The sequence below is a fragment of the Lepidochelys kempii genome, chromosome 1 (genome assembly GCF_965140265.1).
Source record: "Lepidochelys kempii isolate rLepKem1 chromosome 1, rLepKem1.hap2, whole genome shotgun sequence".
NCBI classification, from domain to species: Eukaryota; Metazoa; Chordata; order Testudines; family Cheloniidae; genus Lepidochelys; species Lepidochelys kempii.
The window spans coordinates 159,212,692-159,230,540 of NC_133256.1; the positions used below are offsets into that span (position 1 = coordinate 159,212,692).

Sequence of the window (17,849 nt, forward strand, 5' to 3'; positions counted from 1 at the left end):
CCCAGCAACCTGAACTCTGCTCTGCAGTGACAACATGGAAAAACAATGTGATTATGGCTGAGTCATTTTAAGTGTTTGTCATCCCAGATGAGATTAAACTGATTTGTAAAGACACATTAGATTTTTTTTTCCTTTCATGGTGTCACTATAGAGCAGAGTTAAGGCTTTTGTTGGAAGAGAACTTTCAGTTATGAAGACTAATGGGTGGGAAATTAAATATATGTTCAAATGTGCCTATGCACAAGATTTCAGTTAATTTTAACTTATTTATCGTTTGAAAAGTTACATTATACCTCAGATTCTTAAACTGTTATTTCCTTAGGGGGGAAAATACACTTTTCCGTCAATCCTCCAGGAGGAGGTCAGTAGAAGTAGTCATGGGAATAAAAGATTCTGTGCAGACAGATTTGCTTTTACATTCATGGAAGCCTGTTATAGAGACTTGCTGCCTTCACAGGTTTCCATTAAAAACATTGTGCCTTTCTACAGCATTGCAGTCTCCTAAATATCTCTGTATATGAGTGACAGAATAGCCACAAACTTCACTTCTACTGTTAGTTATCAAAATCATAAAATATATCGTAAAGCACTCTCCTTTCAACAGAAATAGCCCATTTTTCCTTGTAGAGTTGCAGTTATCCTTAGCATGCATCATTATCTTAAAGGTGAACTGGAGTGCTTTAAAATGTACAATTGTTTCAAGTCCTGAAACACAATTATATGTAAACACTTAACATGTTTTATTAACAGTTGTTAAAACAAAATATGTGAAAGACAGTTCTTCCACTTTCTACCTGCCAATTCCTATACTGAGGGGATCCTAGCCTACAACTGCTGATGACATCACTAAAACAGCAGTGGCTTTTGTGACGTCAGTACAGTGCCTAGGAAACAGACTGAGACCACTAACCAGTTTTACATGCTCCATTTACAGCAACAGCCATCAGATTATCATGAATTCTGGTCATTGCTGACCATTGCCAGATGTGAACCACTGACTTAGGTGAAAAAGACTCTGTACCCTTAACAATTCCCGGAGCCACCAAACATTCTGACCAAGGGGTTTTCCTGTGGATTGTGACCTCACAGACATATGTGACAGAACTAGCCTGCTTATTAGTTAGCCTTTGAAATATGAAACGTCTTTACCCGTTTTTTCCTCTCTGTCCCTTGGGACTACACAATTTTGATATATTGAATTCTGAGGGTTAAATTTTCAAGGCTTTCTGTGAACTTTAGATGATTGATTGCAACTGACTTTAATAGCCATCATGAGGGTCAAACTGTACACAACCATTTTTAGAATTCACTACAGAAATCTGATTTTTCCTGAATCCTGGGTTATATAACAGCCCAAAAAACCCTAACAGGTTTTCAACACAGTGCGCAGAGATTTAGCAACACAATTCCCATTAATGCAAATAGATCCCTGTACACACATAATGTATTTCTTAGCCAGTGCTCTTACCCCCTTGCTATAGCAGCAGTAGCAGGATGGTGGGGGGGAGGGGCATTAAAATTTGGAAAGGGCACCTGGAAAATTGGCTTGTTGGACAAACTGGAGAAATAGTTTACAGAATAATACCCCATGGATCCAAACTCAGCACAGCTTTATTCAGCACATTCCTAGGTTACAGTGCCTCTGGCTTAAGTACTGGACAATTACAGGTTCATGCAGATTTAACAGAAACTTCAGCTCGTCAACTCTCTCCTACAGCTGGGGCTTATACAACAAAAAGTACATTTTAGAACTCACTGGATTCCGTTCAGAATGGCAAAAGTAGAGATCCAAGTCAATTATGCTGGAGCAATGGAGCGTTGAATACTAATCTAATATATATGATTTTTGAATGTCCATTGTGCACGTACATGGGCATGAAATATTTCACAGAACTGATATGACTTTTTATTCTTTTGGATCCTAAAATAATCAATCTTAATTTACCTCACACTGGGATCGATATAATAAATCTACCATAATATTTAGCAGCTATAGCAGTTTTTGTCTTTGTGCTATTTCCATCTTGGAAATAATTTACAAATTTAGCTAAGCAATCTTCATAACCCTAGGGAAGTAGAAAGTAAACCTAATCATACTCAGATTACCGACTGCGAAAGTAATGCAGAGGTTACAGCAGAGGTGGGCAAACTACGGCCCGCGGGCCACATCCAGCCCGCGGGACCGTCCTGCCTTGCTGCTGAGCTCCCAGCTGGGGAGGCTAGCCCCCGGCCCCTCCCCCGCTGTTCCCACTCCCCCTCCCACGCAGCCTCAGCGCGCTGCGCTGCCAGCGCTCTGGCCCGCCACTCCTCCCGGGCAGCGCGGGCAGCATGCCTGGCTCCGGCATGGTAAGGGGGCAGGGAGCGGAGGGTCCTGGGGAGCAGTCAGGGGACAGGGAGCAGGGGGCGATTGGATGGGGCGAAGGTTCTGTAGGGGGGCAGACAGGGGATGGGGAACGGGGAGGGGGGTTGGATGTTGGAGGGCATTGGAGTCCGGGGGGGCCTGTCAGGGGGCAGCGGTGTAGATAGAGGTTGGGGCAATCAGGGGACAGGGAGAATGGGTGGTTGGATAGGGGGTGGGGTCCCGGGGGGGCGGTTAGGGGAGGGGAGTCCTGGGAGGGGGCGGTCGGGGACAAGGAGCAGGGGGGGTTGGATGGGTTGGAGATTCTGAGGGGGACAGTCAGGGGGCAGGAAGTGGGAGGGGACGGATAGGAGGTGGGGGCCAGGCTGTTTGGGGAGACACAGCCTTCCCTCCCCAGCCCTCCGTATAGTTTTGTAACCTGATGTGGCCCTCGGGCCAAAAAATTTGCCCACCCCTAGGTTACAGGCTAGATCTACAAAGGGACTTACACACTGCCATGCCCACTGTTACAATGTCCTGCCACCCAGTGGAAGCCTCAGCCCCAAGTTAGGCACGTAGGCTCCCTATTCAATGTATGGCAACAGTTAGGTGCCTAAGAATGGGATCCACAAAAGCCAGAAAGCTGAACAGGGAGCCACCTAAGGCAACCAATCACAGTCAGTGGCTTCCTCTGGGCTCGGGGGTGCGGTTCAACCCCCCAGGTCCACCCCAGGCCCTGCCTGCACCTGACTCCTTCCCCCAGCCCCCACCCCCATCCCGCTTTTTCCAGCCCCTGCTCCGCCCCAGGCCCCGCCCTCACCCCATCCCTTCCCCCAAGCCCCCACCCCCAACCTGCCTCTTTCCTGCCCAGTTTCACCCCCTTCCCCAATGTGCACCAGTCCCACTCCTCCACCTCTCTCCCAGAGCCACCAGCATGCCACAAAACAGCTGATCACAGCAGACGGAAGGCAGTGGGAGAGAGCGGAAGGCACTGATCAGCGGGGCAGCAGGCGGGTAGGAGGCACTGGGAGGTGAGTGGGGAGCTGGAGCACACACAGAGTTGGCACCTATGCAACCAATAGTAAATGCCAAGGAGAGAGGTGAGTCCTAAGCCCCACCCCCAAAGGAATTTAGGTGCCAAAATCTGGACTAGAGGAAGCTGCCTCCCTCTGCCTGAGATTTACAGCCAGGTCTGCTTTCCTGGAGTTAGATGTCTAAATCCTTTTGTGTCTCTAGCCCTAAGTGACTTATCCAAGGTCAAAGAAAAAGCTGGTGCCAGAATTGGCATTAGAACTCAGGCGTACTTGGTGCCAAGTCCTACTCTCAGACATTTCAACTGTACCTGCCTTTCTCAATGACCAACCTGGAACATTTCTGTGGAGAGCAGTTTAATAACAAAAAGGCTGATCCTTCAAAAATAAAAGCATCTGAAAGTGTGCATTTTATAAACCATTCCAGGAGACTGAGTTAAACCAGTCAATACAGATCCATGCCATTAAAAATACTGGAGGATAAGCATGGGGAACTATGGGTTTTGTGTGTGGTTTTGTAATCTTCTTATACAGTATTTTGTGCATCACTTACAAATGTATTACGTTTTGGAAATTTAAAAAAATAGAATGGAAATAAATGCACTCATACTGTTCCCCAGGCCATCACACTTCTTAGCTTCGACAGTAGTTGCTTAGCTTCAGCATGCACAGCCTACCTTTCCTCTACATCTCTCCAGTGCTCCAGCTTTGTCATTTATCTACACTGTCTTTTTGCTGTCTCGGAAGAGTCATAAAATCAGTCTTCATTCCGTAAACATTTTGTGTTATCAAAGAAGTTAACGGTTTACCATCCCTGTGAATAAATTGCCATGGGTTTCTGTACATCATCTATGGCTATGAGATCATGTTTATGAGTGCCACTGAATCATAGACTAAAAATTCTCGATTCTCTAGTCTAGGGCAAAATTGTGCCCTTGTCTTATGCAGCCAAGCAGGGTAGTAAGAAGAAGGAAGCATGATTTATTCCTCCTTTTAACTAACACAATTACATTTTAACAGTCCATGAGCCAGACAAAGCCCAGGATCTATGCTGCCTTACGCACACAAGGCCTGATTCAGTGCCTATTGAAGTCAATAGAATGCTTCCCATTCTAACCCAGACAACCTGGTTCAGGTCCCTACTGGGCGGAAAGTCCACTAAGGCGGGGAATGCCGCAAAAGTGAAAGTGGTAAGGTAGGTCACAACCGCCCCTTCACTGGGAGCCCATAAGACACCAGCACAGCTCAGAAAGTATCCAGTGCTACTCAGAGAGGAGATGTGGTCACATCCACTGTGGGAAGTGTTGATTTAACCTATCCCCACAATAACTTAAAGCTGCCCTTCCTTGACAGAAAATCCCAAGACAGAACGTAGATCAGGAGTGGGCAAACTGCAGCCTGGGGGCCGCATCTGGTCCTTCAGACATTTTAATCCAGCCCTCTAGCTCCAGCCAGGGAGCGGAGTCAGGGGCTTGCCCCATTCCTCACATGCCTGGGCTCTGTGCAACTCCCGGAAGCAGCAGCAGTATGTCCTCCCTTTGCCTCCTACACCTAGGGGAAGTCAAGGGGCGCCACACATTTCCCCTGCAGCTCCCATTGGCCAGCAACCACAGCCAATGGGAGCTGCAGGGGCAGCGCCTGCGGGCAGGGCAGCACACAGAGTTGCCTGGTTGCACCTCCGCATAGGAGCTGGAGAGAGGACGTGCCACTGCTTCTGGGAGCTGCTTGAGGTAAGCGCCGCCTGGAGCTTGTATCCCTTACCCCTCCGGCGCCCCAACCCCCTGCCCCAGCCCTGATCTCCCTCCCACCCTCCACACCCCTCATCCCCAGCCCCACCCCAGAACCCGCACCCCAGCCAAAGCCCTCACCCTCTCCCACACCCCAACCCCCAATTTCATGAGCATTCATGGCCCATCGTACAATTTCCATACCCAGATGTGGTCCTTGGGCCAAAAAGTTTGCCCACCCCTAGTGTAGATGGTACCACTGCCTGCCAACCCACATTGTGTTGCATAGGGGAATCATTTTCCTACACCTGGGCTCCGAGTCTAAGGACTGGTTAGACAGTGAAATGCCTTCTCCTGTATCTTCTGCCAAAACATTTTCAGGCATTTACCTGTTGTTTCAAAGAGAAACTTCATCTCTTTGGTTTTTTTAACTTTCATTATTTATCTTACAGGAGGACATAGGCCTAAATCAATATGAGCTCCCATTGTGCCAGGCAATGTAGAAACATCATAAGAGACAGCCCTGCCATGAACTCTGCAACCTAAATAGAAAAGGAGAACTGTGGAAGAACTAGGAAGCGAGCGCAGCTCTTCTGAGTCTCAGACTAGTGCTTAAACCACAGGATTAGCATTCCTCTCTAATGTACAGTGTTCCCTAATTCAACAAATACACTTCAATACCAATTTCATCACCTTACTGTCTGAAAAATACCTTACACGTTCATTGAGAAAAACTGAGACCTCAAACTAAATTCTCATTGCATTTTTCAGGGAGTTATATGTTCAGTTCTTATTAACACAAGTTCAGCACCTAACTTCTCCCATACACCTGATGGAAATTCTTGCGCTGACAATTAGCCCCACTTTATTACTCTCCACTGGAGAAAACTCTAAACCATGCACAATACACCATGAAATCATATTGTTCATTTGCTTTTGCATGATAAGGTGTGGATTAGTAAAGCTTCACATTGCCTTGGGCATATCAGTAAATGTTTACTAAAGGATCAATCTGATGAAAGTTCATAACAAGAATATTTCACCTAAGCCTAAGGGTACAGTTCTGTACCTGGTGTTTCAGCCATCCAACCTTTTCCAAAGGCAATCCAAAGGCATTCATGGTGCGCATCAATTGTTCTATGAATGGTTATTCCCCACTCTGTCACACTAACTTACTGTAACAGGTCTTCTGGTTCCTGCAGAAATAAATGCTTTTCTTGTGTAACCCTTCTGCCCATCAGAGTTGGCAGCAACAAGGGCAGGGTTCAGTATCTAGGGGTTCCATTTCAATAACACAATGCAAAACCGGCTCAAGCCCCCACCCAGTGATGTGGGACAATTACATACCACCTCCCAAGAGGCAATACTTCCCCTCTAGCAAGCACAGAGTCAGAGTGTAGCTAAAGCCTTTTAATAAAGGAGGGAAACAATGTGGCATTATGTTGGGGAAATACCACAAACAGGATTCATAACACCAACCATGGGCAAAAGACCCACCCCCAAGTAAGTTTGGCAGTGTCCTTTTCCCTTCAGAGTCTTAAATCCAGCAACCCAATAGTCACCCCCACCCACCCACACACACACAGTTTCTGTCCTTGGTCAGTGCAACCCCACAGTGTTCATCTGCAGAGTTTACCTCCCAGCCCGGGTGGAAGTGGAGGGAGGTATGGGGGGGCATCTTACATGCTCTGCTGCTTAGGTCAACGCCCAAGTGGCACACCTCTCCATGGGGTTCTGCTGCAGCCTTCACCACCAGCCATGCCTCTCCGTCAGCTACCCTGCTATCCGCTCCACTCCACTCCTCTCCGCTAGCTGCCCTGCTGTCCACTCCTCTCTGCCAGCCACCCAGCTAGCCACTCCAGCCGTCCACTCACCAACTTGTCTTCAGCCCCCCCTTAACACAGCTCTCAGCAGCTTCAGCTCTTTAGTGATTTTTAGCTGGTAACAGGGAAGCCCCAGTGCTGGTGCACCACTAGACCAAAGTAGGTCTAATGCTTAGACCTAGGTGTCAGTGACTTCAGCTCTGCAGTATGTAACAAGACTCTTAATAGAGCCAAAATTTGCTCTGTTACTACACCCTGGAGAGAGGAGGGGTCAAAGTAGTGTTTAGAGCCCTAAGAAGGGGGCCTCCCAATCCCCATACCCTCTCAAGTCCCTGGCAGTTAGAACCCATGTCCCTTATCTAGCGAGTGCTACTTAGTTGAGGGTGAGTCCCTTCGTCATAAAATGCCAAGTATAGTTCTACTGTCCTTGATTCATTCACATAACCAGGATAACAACCCTTTATTACTCCTGCCCCACAAACAGAGAGACTGGGGATCCCACAGCAGCTAAAGTTACCATTTGGGCAAGCAGTCCATCATGCTAGGCAGGGTGGGAGTGCCCATGCAAACAAGAGTGCCCCTGCAAATGAGATCAGCCCCTGAAGTCCTTTTCCACAGGTCACCACCAGATGTCAGGGTAGAGCTCATTCTGACTCTGCTTACACTTGTTTACAGTTACTCAGTGCAAGTGGCAAATGGTGCACAAGTTAATGAGACATTTGTCCAAAACCCATCCCTTCCTACTACCATTTTCCTGTCCTCACTTGCTCTTCCTCTCACAGAGGGGGATCAGATTTTCAAACAGGTGTTTTGGCATCTGGAAAGGATTGAGAAGAAAGTGCCCATTTCTCCTTCTGCTCCCTCCACCACCGACTACACTCCTTCTCCTTGATAAATGACACATCAGGACACATTACAGCAAGTGATGGGATGGGAAAAATGTGTTTACTCCCAAGTACTCCTCATTAATTGTTTTTTCTAGTTCTGTTATGGTATTTTTAAAGCATTCCCACAGTGCCACACCTTTTTCTTTTTATCTCCCACTGCAGATTCTCCCACATGCTGAGTCTTCCTTTCATCTACCATATAAGAGGTAAGAGATGGAAAGGAAGGGGAATGCTCCCTCTTTTTAGCAGAGGAGGGAGAGCTATACACATCTCCTGTACATGCATTCTCTCTCTCTCTCTCTCACACACACACACACACACACACTCACACTCTCCTCCTTAATTTATCTCCTGCTCAGCAACTCTTGCTTTCTGGGACTGATGTGAAAGCATAGACCTTTGTGGCCTCACTGGCGCAGCCCCGCTAGTTGCTGGTTGGCTGGTATGAGACAGGTCTCTGTGATGTCACCGGCTCAGCACTTACAGCTTGCTGGGAGGATGCCAAGATACAGACCTTTGTGAGCTCACTAATTCATCCCTTGTAACTGGTTAGGATTTCCAGGCTTGAGGCCTCTGTCTCAACATCTCTAGCTTGCTATGCTGGTGTCAAGGGCTATGCCACTTGACATTACTGACTCATCTCTAGCTTTCCGGAATTATTTCAAGGCAGGTTGCTATGCAGCTGTTGATTAAGCACCTGTTACCTGCTGGGCTGATGTGAAGGAACATATTTTTCTGATGTCACTGGGTCAGCATCACTAGTTTCATGGGATGATGCCTAGTTACAGGCCTTTGTAAATGACTGACTCAGCTAGGGTCACCAGAAGTCCTGCTTTACTAAAATTGTCCCAGTTTGAAGGTGTCATAAATACAAAGGGAAGGGTAACCATCTTTCTGTATACAGAACTACAAAATCCCTCCTGGCCAGAGGCAAAACCCTTTCACCAGTAAAGGGTTAAGAAGCTAAGATAACCTCGCTGGCACCTGACCAAAATGACCAATGAGGAGACAAGATACTTTCAAAGCTGGAGGGGTGGGGGAAACAAAGGGTCTGTCTGTCTGTGTGATACTTTTGCCGGGAGCAGATCAGGAATGCTCTTCAGAACTTCTGTTAAGTTAGTAAGTAATCTAGCTAGAAATGTGTTAGATTTTCTTTTGTTTAATGGCTGGTAAAATAGCTGTGCTGAATGGAATGTATATTGCTGTTTTTTGTGTCTTTTTGTAACTTAAGTTTTGCCTAGAGGGATTCTCTCTGTTTTGAATCTGATTACCCTGTAAGGTACTTACCATCCTGATTTTACAGAGGTGATTCTTTTACTTTTTCTTTAATTAAAATTCTTCTTTTAAGAGCCTGATTGCTTTTTCATTGTTCTTAAGATCCAAGGGTTTGGGTCTGTGTTCACCTATGCAAATTGGTGAGGATTTTTATCAAGCCTTCCCCAGGAAAGGGAGTGTAGGGCTTGGGGGGGCGTGTTTTGAGGGGGGGGGAGACGTCTCCAAGTGGGCTCTTTCCCTGTTCTTTGTTTAGCATGCTTGGTGGTGGCAGCATAGGGTTCAAGGACAAGGCAAACTTTGTACCTTGAGGAAGTTTTTAACCTAAGCTGGTAAGAATAAGCTTAGGGGGTCTTTCATGCAGGTCCCCAGACCTGTACCCTCGAGTTCAGAGTGGGGAAGGAACCTTGACATGGTGGCAGAGAAGTGGGATCATTTTGAGATTTTTTTTAGATCATTTTGAACCAGAAGCACAGCAGGATTTTAAAATGGTTTTATAAAAAGAGACAGCAGCAAGCATAATAAAGGGATCTTCCTTTTGTGAGCTGGAGTCTTCTCTACCTAAAGGCAGGATAGTTAACCTCCTGCAGGGAAATTCACAAGTTTTTCACAGACCTGAAGAGGTGGGGTTTTTTTTAGCTAAGAGCAGCTAGAGGATTTTTCTGTAGGCTGAGAATACCTGTCACAGAACATAGGTATCAGGTTACAGCACAACTAAATTTTACAAGCCAGGTTTGTTTGTTTTTTTAACTCTCTGGTGTAAAGTTAGTTAAAAACAGATCGGCTAAGATGACAGAACCCAAGACAGAAAAAGCCAAAGAGGCTGCCCACAGGAGAGAAATGGAGGCAAAGGAAAATGAAATGGAGGCTGCCCACAGGAGAGCTATGGAGGTAAAGGAAAAAGAATGGAAGCATGCACTGGAGATGGAGAAGGCAAAGGCTCAGCAGAATATACCAACAAACACTAGCAATCCTTCTCCAGGTACCACTTCACGTCCCAGAAAGTTCTCCACCTACAAGGCAGGCGATGATACCAAGGCCTTCTTAGAAAACATTGAAAGGGCCTGCCTTGGGTACAGCATCTCTACAGACCAGTACATGGTAAAGCTGAGGCCGCAGCTCAGTGGACCCTTAGCAGAGGTGGCGGCTGAAATGCCTAAGGAACACATGAACAAGTATGAACTGTTTAAAATCAAGGCGAGAGTCAGAATGGGGCTAACACCCGAGCATCCCCGTTGGAGGTTCAGAGCCCTAAGGTGGAAACCAGATGTGTCATTTACCCGACATGCCTACCACATTGTGAAACATTGGGATGCCTGGATGTCAGGAGCAAATGTTAAATCTCCAGAAGAATTGCCCTTCCTAATGCAAATGGAGCAGTTCTTAGAGGGTGGTCCTGAGGAAATAGAAAAATACATCCTAGATGGAAAGCCCACAACTGTAATCGAGGTGGGGGAGATTGGAGCCAAATGGGTGGAGGTGGCAGAAAAGAAAAGAACTAGTAGCAGTTGGGGCGAATATCAGAAGGGGCAACCCGGAACAAAACGGGTGGAGGGAGAAGAGAGGAACAATCCCAGTTGCAGTTGGAGCGGAGACCAGAAGGGACAATCTCTGACCTCACCCTACTACCGGGGACAGCCCAAGGCCCCAACAACACACCAAGGAACACTCCAGACACCTTATTGTCCTGCCACACCATTCTCCAGCAACCCACCTCTCCCCAGTGATGATGGACGATGTTTTAAATGTAACGAGCTGAGGCATGTAAAGGCCAACTGCCCCAAGAACCCCAACAGATTACAGTTCATTGCACTGGAATCACAGCAGAGGTCCTCAGGCCCAGATGCCTTCCAGATACCCTCGGAGCGGAGGGAAACTGTGAGTGTGGGCGGGAAGAAGGTCACCGCGTGGAGGGACACCGGAGTACAAGTGTCAGCTATCCATGCTTCCTTAGTGGACCCCAATTTTAATTGACCCAGAGATCCAAGTGACGATTCAACCCTTCAAGTCCAACTCTTTCAATTTGCTTACAGCCAAGTTGCCGGTCCAGTACAAGGGCTGGTCAGGAACATGGTCTTTTGCAGTCTATGATGATTATCCCATCCCCATGCCGTTGGGGGAAGACATGGCCAATCATATGAAGCTAGCCAAGAGGGTGGGAATGGTCACCCGTAGTTAGGCTTAGCAAGCTGTCACGCCTAGCTCTGTTCCGGAAACTTCTACCAGGACCCGGTCAGAGGTGATGGAAACAGACCCCATGCCAACGTCTGCAACGGCAGTAGTGGATCCAGTCCCAGAGACCCAGACAGAGCCAGTCCCAGAACCGGAACTGGCGGAACAACCAGCACCAGAACCACTGCCAGCACTGAATCCAGTACTTGCAACCCCAACACCAGAGGGCCCCACCGAACCTGCACTGGCAACAGCAGATAACCCTACACAAGAGGCTCAGCCAGAGCCTAAACCCCAGCGTAGTGGAAAGTGGCACCAGTGGAAAGCGGTTCACAGTCAACGGAAACAGCCCTATCCCCTACATCACTTCCAGAGGGACCAAGCCCAGATCAACAATCCAATGAGGAACTGATGTCTCCAGCCTCAAGGGAACAGTTCCAGACCAAACAGGAAGCAGATGAAAGCCTCCAAAGAGCTTGGACGGCGGCATGGAGCAACCCACCACCTCTCAGCTCTTCTAATCGATCCAGGTTTGTTGTAGAAAGAGGACTTTTATACAAGGAAACTCTTTCTGGTGGACACCAGGAACACGGGCATCCTCAGAGACAGTTGGTAGTTCCAACTAAGTACTGGGTAAAGCTTAGCCCATGATCATCCTAGTGGCCATGCTGGGGTGAACAGGACCAAAGACCATTTGGGGGGGGTCATTCCACTGGGAGGGAATGGGCAAGGATGTTTCTACCTATGTCTGGTCTTGTGAGGTATGCCAAAGAGTGGGGAAACCCCAAGACCAGGTCAAAGCCCCTCTCCAGCCACCCCATCATTGAGGTTCCATTTCAGCGAGTAGCTGTGGATATTCTGGGTCCTTTTCTGAAAAAGACACCCAGAGGAAAGCAGTACATACTGACTTTCATGGATTTTGCCACCCGATGGCCGGAAGCAGTAGCTCTAAGCAACACCAGGGCTAAAAGTGTGTGCCAGGCACTAACAGACATTTTTGCCAGGGTAGGTTGGCCCTCCGACATCCTCACAGATGCAGGGACTAATTTCCTGGCAGGAACTATGGAAAGCCTTTGGGAAGCTCATGGGGTAAATCACTTGGTTGCCACCTCTTACCACCATCAAACAAATGGCATGGTGGAGAAGTTTAATGGAACTTTGAGCGCCATGATACGTAAATTCATAAATGAGCACTCCAGTGATTGGGACCTAGTGTTGCAGCAGTTGCTCTTTGCCTACAGAGCTGTACCACATCCCAGTTTAGGGTTTTCACCATTTGAACTTGTATATGGCCGAGAGGTTAAGGGGCCATTACAGTTGGTGAAGCAGCAATGGGAGGGATTTACACCTTCTCCAGGAACTAACATTCTAACTAACATGTTTTAATCTACAAAACATCCTCCGAACCTCTTTAGCTCTTGCTAAAGAAAACTTACAGGATGCTCAAAAAGAGCAGAAAGTCTGGAATGATAAACATGCCAGAGAGCGTTCGTTCAAAGTAGGGGACCAGGTCATAGTCTTAAAGGTGCTCCAGGCCCATAAAATGGAAGCATGGTGGGAAGGGCCATTCACGGTCCAAGAGCGCCTGGGAGCTGTTAATTATCTCATAGCATTCCCCACTTCAAACCAAAAGCCTAAGGTGTACCATATTAATTCTCTAAAGCCCTTTTATTCCAGAGAATTAAAGGTTTGACAGTTTACAGCCCAGGGAGGAGATGACGCTGAGTGGCCTGAAGGTGTCTACTATGAAGGGAAAAGTGATGGTCGCAGAGAAGAGGTGAACCTCTCCATGACCCTTGGGCGTATGCAGCGACAGCAGATCAAGAAGCTGTGCACTAGCTAAGCGCTGATGTTCTCAGCCACCCCAGGACTGACTGAACGGGCATACCACTCCATTGACACAGGTAATGCTCGCCCAATTAAAGTCCAACCTTACCAGGTGTCTCCTCAAACTAAAACTGCTATAGAGCGGGAGATCCAAGATATGCTACAGATGGGTGTAATCTGCCCCTCTGGCAGTGCATGGACATCTCCAGTGGTTCTAGTTCCCAAACCAGATGGGGAAATACGTTTTTGCGTGGACTACCATAAGCTAAATGCTGTAACTCGCCCAGACAACTATCCAATGCCACGCACAGATGAACTATTGGAGAAACTGGGACGGGCCCAGTTCATCTCTACCTTGGACTTAACCAGGGAGTACTGGCAGGTACCACTAGATGAATCCGCCAAGGAAAGGTCAGCCTTCACCACACATGTCAGGCTGTATGAATTTAATGTGCTCTGTTTCGGGCTGTGGAATGCACCCGCCACCTTCTAAAGACTTGTAGATGGTCTCCTAGCAGGACTGGGAGACTATGCAGTCACCTACCTTGACGATGTGGCCATATTTTTGGATTCCTGGGAAGAACACCTGGAACATCTACAAAAAGTCTTCAAGCACATAAAGGAGGCAGGACTAACTGTTCAGGCTAAGAAGTGTCAAATAGGCCTAAACAGAGTGACTTACCTTGGACACCAGGTGCGTCAAGGAACTATCAACCCCCTACAGGCCAAAGTGAATGTTATCCAAAAGTGGCCTGTCCCAAAGTCAAAGAAACAGGTCCAATCCTTCTTAGGCTTGGCCGGATATTACAGGCGATTTCTACTGCAATACAGACAAATCCCCACCCCACTGACAGACCTAACCAAAAAGAAACAGCCAAATGACATTCAGTGGACAGAAGAGTGTCAGAAGGCCTTTAACCAGCTTAAAGTGACACTCATGTCTGACCCTGTGTTAAGGGCCCCAGACTTTGACAAACCGTTCCTAGCAACCACAGATGCATCCAAGCGTGGTGTGGGAACAGTTTTAATGTAGGAAGGACAGGATCAAGAATTCCATCCCGTAGTGTTTCTCAGCAAGAAGCTGTCTGAGAGGGAAAGCAACTGGTCAGTCAGTGAAAAAGATTGTTACGCCATTGTCTATGCTCTGGAAAAGCTACGCCCATACGTTTGGGGATGGCATTTCCACCTGCAAACCGACCATGCTGCCCTACAGTGGCTTCATACCGCCCCGAGAAATAACAAAAAACTTATTCAGTGGAGTTTAGCTCTCCAAGATTTTGATTTTGACATCCAACACATCTCAGGAGCTTCTAACAAAGTGGCTGATGCACTCTCCCATGAAAGTTTCCCAGAATCAACTGGTTAAAATCGTCCTTGAGATGTAGAAAATATTGTTAGTCTTTATACACTTGGTAGTATATTTAAAGGTGCATGTGTCTTATTAACTCTGTTTTCTCCTAGAGCTCCAGGAAGAAATCACAGCCAGTGTTTCACCCTATCTGTGATTTGGGGGGGGTGTCATAAATATAAAGTGAAGGGTAACCACCTTTCTGTATACAGAACTATAAAATCCCTCCTGGCCAGAGGCAAAACCCTTTCATCTGTAAAGGGTTAAGAAGCTAAGATAACCTCGCTGGCACCTGACCAAAATGACCAATGAGGAGACAAGATACTTTCAAAGCTGGAGGGGGCGGGGAAACAAAGGGTCTGTCTGTGTGTGTGATGCTTTTGCCGGGAACAGATCAGGAATGCTCTTCAGAACTCCTCAGAACTTCTGTTAAGTTAGTAAGTAGTCTAGCTAGATATGCGTTAGATTTTCTTTTGTTTAATGGCTGGTAAAATAGCTGTGCTGAATGGAATGTATTTTGCGGTTTTTGTGTCTTTTTGTAACTTAAGGTTTTGCCTAGAGGGTTCTCTCTGTTTTGAATCTGATTACCCTGTAAGGTATTTTCCATCCTGATTTTACAGAGGTGATTCTTTTACTTTTTCTTTAATTAAAATTCTTCTTTTAAGAGCCTGATTGCTTTTTCATTGTTCTTAAGATCCAAGGGTTTGGGTCTGTGTTCACCTATGCAAATTGGTGAGGATTTTTATCAAGCCTTCCCCAGAAAAGGGGGTGTAGGGCTTGGGGGGAGTGTTTTTGGTGGGGAAGACGTCTCCAGGTGGGTTCTTTTCCTGTTCTTTGTTTAGCATGCTTGGTGGTGGCAACATAGGGTTCAAGGACAAGGCAAACTTTGTACCTTGAGGAAGTTTTTAACCTAAGCTGGTAAGAATAAGCTTAGGGGGTCTTTCATGCAGGGCCCCAGATCCGTACCCTGGAGTTCAGAGTGGGGAAGGAACCTTGACAGAAGGGATAGTTCCATCATCCTGTTAGCACTGCAGATTTGTTCCACCTTCACTAGAACATTGTGACATCAGGTCACCTCCTCCATCCCAACGAGAACAGGAGGTGGACACAGGGAGCATTCCTAGTGCCCTTTCTTGTGTGGAGGTGAGAGAAGGGAGGCAGGGATCTGAGAGGGGTGGCTCAGGCACTACTATTGCTTTTTCAGGATAGGAAGCAAAATGAGAAACTGAGTAGATGGAGACATGGCTTGTTTCAGAGGAGAGGGAGAAGAGCAGGCTCTGCCCACTGCTACTTTCAGAATAGAGGCGGGAGAAACAGAAGTAAAAGGACCAGATGCAAAAGGAGGATTGGCTGGGGGCTGAGGGGTTCTACAAATCCAGGAGAGGAGCAGAGATGGGCCACCCATAGCACAGAGGCCTGCAGACAGGTAGTGGGGCAGCATAAATTGATTTGGGGAAGGAGGGCAGCATTAGTTAGTTTGCAGGATTATCGTCTTGTGGGGGATCCATTGCTTTATCGGGGCAGAATGTATTTATTGAATGATGAGGAAAGGAAAGGGCAACAAGAGCTGGAGCCAGCTGATTGGATGTGGCTGCTTGAGATGGGGTTGAAAGAAGAGAGAGGGAGAGAGGGAGCTGAGAGAGGAAAAGGAGCATGTTACTCTGCTGGCCCAGGCTGGAAGCTGTGTGTGATGATGACAAGTGAGGAGGAGCTTCAGTCTCACCTGTTCTGGACCTGGACCTGTCAGGATGAGTGTGCGAGCAAGGGCAGTAGGAAGGAGTGGGAATGTCTGGGGCCCAGGAGTTAGGAGCACTGAGGCTATGGGGGTAAAAGTAGAGGAGCCAAAGAAGCAGATGGGAGGAAGATCCTGGCAGAGGGAAGGCATTTTGGTAAGGTGGGGCTAGTCTTTGTATTTTATCAACTGGTCACCTAGCAAGGGAAAGTACCTTATTTTCTCCCCTTCCTCCTTCCTGCTGTGTAGCTGTCCTTGGTTTTCACTTTGTAAGCCTGGTCATGCTAGGTCAGCACTCCTAGCTGGCTGTGCTGCTGTGGAAGCTCAAGTCTCTATGAGATAACTGAGTAAGGTAACCAGAGGTTAAAGCAGATCAAAGTGGGAGGGAGGTGCTCCACAATTCTGGTGGCTTTATGTCATCATAGAGGGTGACATGTGGTGAAATGACACCGTAGTGACTTGTGTGAGAGACAGGACATAGGGGTGATAAGGGAATAAATGTGCGTCAAAGGTGTCTATGTCCCCAAACAGGTGCCAAACAAAGTGAGTGTGAGCATGTAAATGTGGTGCTGTGGGAACAACCTGTGTGTGCCTTATCCTCTCCCCACCAACACACACCCCACTATGGAAAGCTCGGAGGGCAGAGAGACCTGACAGGGCCATTCTTTTTCTCCTTGATTCAGTCAAGGAGAGGGGAAGGGTTTCTCATTTTTCCTGGAGGGGAGGGAGAGTTTGAAGTAGCAAGGTCTGCCTCTTTCCCTTCCAGTCCCCTAGGGAGAACCAGCAGGGAGACATATCGTCCTGTAGAAAAAAATGCAGTAGAGGTAGCTAGGAGATTCCCAGCTTGGACTATTCTTCTCCTCTCAGCTATTGGTGCTGTTTCGTCTGCTGGTGGAAAGACCTGAAGCCTCATAAATTCCCCAGACAGGTACAGCTCCCCCTGTTGCTCCCGACTGAAATTCTGCTGCCTGATGTGTCATTTCCCCAGGCAGTGCAGAGGCAGAAGGAGGGGGACTCTATGAGGAGCTGAGTTCCCTCAACCTCTGGAGAGGGCATGGATGGGGAACACTTTGCTTTTAGAGGAACTAAGGCCTTCCCTCTGCCACGATCTTCCTTGCATCTGCTTCCCTGACTCCTCTATGCCTTCTCCCTCTCCCCTCCTCCCCACTGTAACCCTTTCTAACACCTTCGTACTGTGGTCCAGCCAAATTCATGATGTATTTTCAGGCTTGAAAGGTAAAGCAATCCCTTCTAAGAATATTTAATAAATTCATTCACTATTAAGCATTACTGTGAAACATACATTTGATACTGCCTGTAATAGATATTTACGGTGCTTTAAAATTAGTTTATAAATGGTCTTCATTATGAGTCATTTAATGAATTAGCAATGTCCTACCTGTTAGTGAGGCAAATAGGAAAAAAGTGACTGGAATAAATTTCTGGAGGCTATCCATTGGAGCATTTTCTCCTGAAACCTAGGACAAAAAGGCATGTAGTTGTCATTGGATAGTTATCAAGAAGCTACACAACAGAATTGCTTAGGAAATGTTGCTGCTGGTTTTTATAGCGATCTAGCACAGAGGTAGGCAACCTATGGCATGTGTGCCAAAGGCGGCACCCGAGCTGATTTTTCAGTGGCACTCACACTGCCCGGGTCCTGGCCACCGGTCTGGGGGGCTCTGCATTTTA

At 47.3% G+C, this 17,849-nt stretch overlaps 1 protein-coding gene across 5 annotated transcripts in view; it reads right to left on the reverse strand.

The window, feature by feature from the left end:
* Positions 1-17,849, reverse strand: part of IGSF5 (immunoglobulin superfamily member 5) — a 103,276-nt gene that overhangs the window by 36,419 nt on the left and 49,008 nt on the right. For all 5 annotated transcript variants that reach the window (XM_073360414.1, XM_073360407.1, XM_073360379.1 and 2 more), the window contains one exon: positions 17,557-17,635. In XM_073360414.1, the coding sequence (XP_073216515.1) occupies positions 17,557-17,635 (79 nt within the window). The remainder of the gene's footprint in view (positions 1-17,556; positions 17,636-17,849) is intronic.